This window comes from Humulus lupulus, chromosome 8 (assembly GCF_963169125.1).
Source record: "Humulus lupulus chromosome 8, drHumLupu1.1, whole genome shotgun sequence".
NCBI lineage: Eukaryota > Viridiplantae > Streptophyta > Magnoliopsida > Rosales > Cannabaceae > Humulus > Humulus lupulus.
The window spans coordinates 140,312,389-140,319,126 of record NC_084800.1 but is presented as its reverse complement, the minus strand read 5'-3'; the positions used below and the strand labels follow the sequence as shown (position 1 = coordinate 140,319,126).

The window sequence follows — 6,738 nt, the reverse complement described above, 5'->3', positions numbered from 1 at the left end:
AGATTTTACTATGACATTGACTTTCCAAGAGGTCATATTGTTGTGAAGAGTTTTAATGCAGAAGTTGTTGATGAAGCAGGGAACCCTATCCCTCTTCATGAAACTTATCTTCACCATTGGGTTGTTTTCAGATACTGAAATAAGTGATGAGTCTAACAAAAATAAAAGACCAAGTCAATAAGTGTGGATTTTCGTCTATCAAGAGGTATAGCAGAGGTATGTATCATAATGTCTTTTTGGAGTACAATTACTATTTGTAAGAATATTCTGTGTTATGGAACATATGTTTTGTACTTCTATTAAACAATTTTTCATTAACAGGTGAATGAAGGAAAATATGCTCGTGCTATATCTATCTTTGATCAGGTAATAGTTCAGGGCCTCAAGTCATCTATGTCTTTCAAGAGAAATTCACTATAAAGAACTTCCGTTACTCTTCTTTTTATTACTTGTACTTTATTTTTTCTTCTTCCTGAGTTTGTTGGTTGGGAGCAATGGCTCAGGATGTTAATGTGATAAGCCTGTAACTAAGCTATACACATTTAACTTTACAACTATGATATTCACAGCTATTGAAAGAGGATCCTAACTATCCCGAGGCTCTAATAGGAATGTGAAGGTGAATCTAAATTAGTAGTGGATTCTTCTATTGCAAGTATAGGCCATAAATTCTGTAAAATTTTGTTCTACGTTGCAATCTGTTTCCATGAAAAGTTACAAGATATTTATGTTGAAACAGAATGAATTCATTAAGTAATATAATTTTCCTTGTGGTCTTTCTGACCCCATAATGTGCTGATCTAATTTTTTGGAATGAAACATTAAGAAAAACTTTAGTACATTGCACTACCAGGTACTTAATAAATCTGTGCATATGACACTACACAAATACATAATAATTTGGAGCCAACTGGGCACTTGATTCCAAAAAGACTCATATACTAACTGTGTTGTGCAGTAGTTATAAGAATTCATCAATTCAGCCCCCATTTTGATCAGCTTAACCAAAATTTCTTGTGTGTTAGGTGGAATATGAAGTTGTGGAGTCATGCAAGGGCACTGGTATGACTAGTGACAGATGCATTCACACCAAAAGCACAAGGGTCAGCATACCAAAAGGTGGATATGTTGTGTAGGGTGCTGCTCACCAGCATACCGGGGGAGCTGGCTCAACATTATATGGAGAGGTCACTCTTTTTTCTTGCCCAAACTGTTTGTCATAAGGGGATATTTACTGGTTTGTGTTCTGATAAATGTATTGATGTGGAGCTCTTAACAATTTTAAGTGTGGTTTTTTAGGATGGAAGGGTGATATGTTCGTTGAATCCAATCTATGGAAAAGGGAAGCGAGCAGGGGACGAGGCCATACAGAAAAGAAGTTTTTCGTTTATTGCTGCTCGCCACCATTTGAAGTATTCTTTGCCATCTAAAATGGAAGAGAGGATAGCATAGGATTCTTGAGGAGTAAATTAGCATTTGATAATATAATTTTTTCTACTACTCAGAACAATCAGTTTAGTGAGTCTATGTATTCTTTATTACTGATGTATATTCTGTTTTGTTTTTTTGTTTTTTCAAGAGAAATTTTGGATTACTGATGTATATTCTGTTTTGTATTCTTTATAATCATTGTGCCTCCTCTACTCTGAATTCCTGGCTAGTCGACGTTTATTTTCCGGCGTCTCAAGGTCTTCGTCGACGTCTCTGGTGGGTGGTGTTCGTGTCACCGTCTCTGGTGGGTCTTCATCGGCATCTCAGATGAGTCTTCGTCGGCGTCTCAAGGGGTTCTTCGTTGGGGTTCAAAATAGTTTTCTGGGTAATCTGTTCTTCGTCTTTCTCTCTTCTCTCCCTCTCTGTTCTTCGTCTTCTCTCCCTCTCTCTGATAATCATTTTCTTTTTCTTTTACTTTTTCAGTTTTTTTATTTTAAATGTTTTAATAATAATATAATATAATTACCTTAGTTATATTTTTAAATATTTTCAGATGGTTTTAAAAATGATTTATTTGTTTTATTGAATGCCATTTGTCCTCTTATATGTCAAAACTAAACTCTAACTATGAGTACTAACGGAATGCCAGAAAAATTAACGGTTGGGTATTTTTGCGACCAAAAATTAGTTTGGATATTTAAGTATTAGTAACTTGAAAGTTTTGGTAACCGCAAATTTCCCTAAAAACAACAAACCAAATAACCTGATCAGCTTCCAAAAATTGATAGGCAAGCTACTAAAAAATTTGGGCACAATTGTTCTTTTTTCTTATTTTTGCTTTAACTCTCTCCCTCAGATATCCCTCTTCTCCTTCTAAAACCCTAGAAATCATTTGTGTGTCTGGTCTCTCTAATCTCTCACTACTCCTCACGCATTCTTGACTATGTATGTCCGAGCAATCAGCCTCTGAGACAAACCATTTCACATTCTCTGACCTCTTGTCTTTCCCCCTTCCTTTCTCCTTTCTATGCAGCTGGATTTGGACAATAATTTATCACTTCAATTGTATTTTGTGACTTGTGGGTGTGATTTTGAGGTGACCAAACCCTTGATTGCTCCTTTTACATTTTGTATATTCTCTCTTCTATTATTTCAATATTCATATTCGTTGTGTGATTTTGTGGAATGTAAATCCTAGATATTGGGTTTCATGGTTATAGTTTTTGGTTTTGGTTTCTTTAATTTTTATTTCATTGTCTTTTGGAATTGTTCACTTCTCTTTTGGTTTAAATAGTTTCGTGTCTTCTCAGCCCAAAAAGATTTCTATCATCAGACAAAGAAAACATACGGAGAAAGAAAATATGATCTTGGTTTTTCTTTCATGTATATATGAAATAGAAAATAATAGTGTTTTTTATGGTCATCATGTCATCTGGGATTCTCTTTTGAAGAGGCAAGTCGTACTACCACCACTACAGATTGCTTCTATTTTTTCCCTCTATTATGTCTCATCTATTCATCATTTTCTTGTAGTACAATATACTCTATAATATATATTAGAGGGTAATTAAATGCACGAGCCTCCATAGGAAAAAGAAGAATGAAATTGATCATAATTGCATAGTTGATCGTTGACGAAAATTTAGATGAACTTGAGTGATCTCTTCAGAGGGAGAATATGGTTTTAAATAGGTTGGCAATTGAGGGGTAATGGGTGGATAAGTGATCCCTTAATTTGTTAATGTTATTATAATATTGATATATGTATATATACCTTCATTTTGATTAATACAGATCCTTGAAATTTATCTTTAATATTCATTCGACTAGTTCAAGGTTTTTTTTTTATTTATAAATTGGGTTCGTTCTAATTCAAGAATTTGTTTTCCATTTTATTGGTTAACTAATCACAAAGGTATAATTCTCATATACCATTTGTTTGCAAATTTGTGGCTCGATGTGCCTTTCTATTTTTGCATCTCTGCTATGTCTTCAATAGTTTTGTGGTTCTGTATCACTACTTTGATTTTAGATTTTTCTACTGCTACATGATTTAACTGATTTTATTGTTCTGTACAGTTGTTGCTCTATTAGACAAAGGCAAGTTATTCAAGGCGACCGATTGCTTAACATCAGCTTTGGAGCCCCTAGAAGGAAAGTGTGGCAAGGAAAAATGTGGTTTTGCTATTGGCCAAGTAAGTTATTCATCTTTGGACAGCATAATCACTTAAGTTAGTCGAGTCTTATTGTGATTTCAGTTCATTTTGTGGCATTATTTTGTTTTACTAATATTTAGGAAACATATGCGTCATATATACAAAGGCCATGTCTCTTGCAGCATCATTCGCTGCCATGGTACAAGGTCCTTGTTCTTTTTGAAACAAGAAAAAAGGAGTTATCTAGGCTAGGAACAAGCTCTCTATGCTCGGTTCATTTATGGTATATTAATTTTATATGTGATGCTTTTGCTTGTTTCAATTGAGGCATCTTGATTGGTTGTCTTCAATGTTTCTATCTTTTAATATGGGGACCTATTCATCAATGTTTCTACTTTTGGTGTTGTTTAATTATACATTGGTTTTCATTGGCTCGATGCTAGTGCTCATTTTGAAATTTACTAAAATATTTTATGCCAAATTATATGGGCAGAAATAATAAAGAAAAATCCAAGTGACGAATACAATTATTGATTCAGGGACCATGTCATTATGATTTGTTTTATATATATATATATACATATTTGCCAATTATTGAAGTAAACTATTCATTTACTCAAAGTGATGTTTAGATGGTCATTATTATTTGTTTATATTTATATATTAAACTAAATATTCATTTGCTCAAATGTTTAGAGTTGATAAGCACCAAGAAGTACATTTAATGACTTTTTCTTTTAGTTTTATGGTGTTAATTAGAAAGTTTTGAGAAATTATTGGATGTTAGTTGTATTAATAACTTTGTTTTCAATTCATACGTTTTTTTTATGTTAGTGATCATTGAGCAAGATAATCACATGTATTACTATCTCGATCTACTTAGAAATTTTCACTTATTTTAGATTATAATATGGTGATAAAAAGAAATATGCTTTTCATATTGATGTATATATATTGTGTCTCTTTGCACATTAAGAGAAAGACAATGAGGAATGAAAAAAAGTTACAAGTAGAAAATGGTCAATTGCCTTCTTTAGACTTCAATGGTAGAGTATGGCTTTAATATCATAATGATGATGGAGTATTGCTTGCATGAGGCACCCATCCGATGGCTAACTACTAATGTAAGTATATTTATAATAGTTGAACTACATTTTGATCTTGTAACTTTAGTTTTATAATATACTGAAATTTGTTGATTTTGTATGCTGGATGATTTTTTCTGTATTATATTGTAATTATTACGGAAATTTTGAATGAATATAGTGGTTTATAATAAGGAAAAAAATTCATTTTTTTTATGGCACATCAGTTTCCAAAGAATTGTTGTACGAGTGCATTTTTTTTTTCACTTAGAAGGCGTTATAGGACAATAGTTGAAAATTTTATGTTGTCAAATGTACCACATGGCACAACATTTGCCTAAAACTTGTTGTCTCATGTAACGACGCTTGCCCATAAACTGTCGTCTCCTGCTAGTGCATGACCCGACAGTATTAGAACTGATATATGAATGTTCTTACCACAGTTTTAAATTGTTGTCCCACGTCAATTTTGAAGTAGTGCTTATATGTATTTATATGCTTTACATATTATTCTACCATATTGTTTTTATGCATAAGTTATTTTCAAGCATGTTATATTTATTATGCATAAGCATGCTTAATGTTTACAGATAAGTTATTGAAAGTGTTAGATTAGAGATGCTGTTTGGGAGACCTATGTCCCAAAATGCAATAAGGGAGACGTGCTTCCCTATATAATAAATGTTTATGAGGGAAAAAGTCTTTGTTATCATATTTATGTTTAAGTGAGAATGTGATTCCCTATATAATGTCGGCAGCAGCATCCTCAAGGGCCCAAAGAAAGGAAAGTAAAAAGATGAAAGTTAAAGAAAGAAGATACATTAACATGTTGCATATTTATTTTAATGCATGAGGTAGTTATTCTACTTATGGAGCCTTAGCTCATCAAATAATGTTTGTGTTGTAGGTAAGGCATGATGAGTATGTGGAGCCAATATGACCGTACATATTGGGCTGACATGAAGAGAGCGGAGTTCTGCTATGCTATATTTTATGAATAAGTGAGAAACTTGGTTTTATAATTACATTTTATTTAAAAGTATTTTGTGAACTTTATATTATACATAAAGCTTTACATTTTATTGGCTAGATATAACCATAGTTCTATGATAAGGTGTAATAACGTCACATAAATTATTATTAAAATTATTAAAGTAATATGTAAAATAAAGTTTTTGGGTGTGAATATTGTATGGCTTAAAGTTACAAACAATAATTTATCTATTTTTAATAAAGTTTTTGTAAATTCAGAATTTCAGTATTTTTGTTATCAAATATAAATTTTGTTTTACACTATATATGTGTTAAGTACGTGGTTGTTACATAATTAGAAATGTAAAACAATAATTTTGACCAGTTCTAATTAACAAACTAATTATTGGATGACAAAATTAAATAAAATGATTATATCAATGGACTGCACAAAATAATTTTAATTTTGTAAATATAATTCTATAATAAATAAGAGTTTAATTCTATATTTATAGTAAAGTAATAATGAAATTAATAAATAAGATTATTAAATTAACAGTTTAATTAATAGTCTTGTTTATTGGAGCTTAGTATTATAGGTCTATTGTCCCTAAGTTGCCTTTATACTACTTTGTCTACGGTGTGGATGGTACTGACATAATAAATTGAGAAATGACTAAATTTGCAAGAAATTAATTTTTGAGGACAAAGGTATAACTATATGTAATTAATTTAACTAATATATTTTATTTGAAAACTATATATTAGTTGAATATAATATTAATTAATTTTGAATTAATTAATATTAGGAGAGTATGATATTAATTTATTATATGATAATAATGTATTTAGATTTTATAAGATAAAGTTAATTGATATTTATGGGTATATAAAATAAAACATTATTTTAATACATAGATATTTTATCTTATTAATTTAATAAATAATTGAGAAAAAATTGGGGAGCACTACAGTGCTACACGCCTAGTCACATTTCTTTCACATTGACTAGCATGTGACCTAGGGTCAGATCCAATTTTGAATCGTTCAAATTTTAAATGTTATAATTTGAATTATTTATTTATTAAATTATT

General features: G+C 30.8%; 1 protein-coding gene across 4 annotated transcripts; it reads left to right on the top strand.

Annotated features, from left to right (window-relative positions):
- The first annotated feature begins 2,172 nt into the window (after nt 1–2,172).
- Nucleotides 2,173–5,925, top strand: LOC133798514 (uncharacterized). Of its 4 annotated transcripts, none has more exons than XM_062236834.1 (4): nt 2,173–2,527; nt 2,742–2,884; nt 3,511–3,626; nt 5,580–5,925. In XM_062236834.1, the coding sequence occupies exons 1-4, from the start codon at nt 2,459–2,461 to the stop codon at nt 5,588–5,590; spliced, it is 339 nt and encodes a 112-aa protein (XP_062092818.1). In that variant the 5' UTR covers nt 2,173–2,458; the 3' UTR covers nt 5,591–5,925. The 4 variants fall into 4 exon arrangements, 1 of the variants encoding a protein (XP_062092818.1); XR_009875916.1 differs by lacking the exon at nt 2,742–2,884 and adding an exon at nt 4,564–4,711 and having other exon boundaries at nt 2,181–2,527; XR_009875917.1 differs by lacking the exon at nt 2,742–2,884 and adding an exon at nt 4,625–4,711 and having other exon boundaries at nt 2,182–2,527.
- Nucleotides 5,926–6,738: the final 813 nt, after the last annotated feature.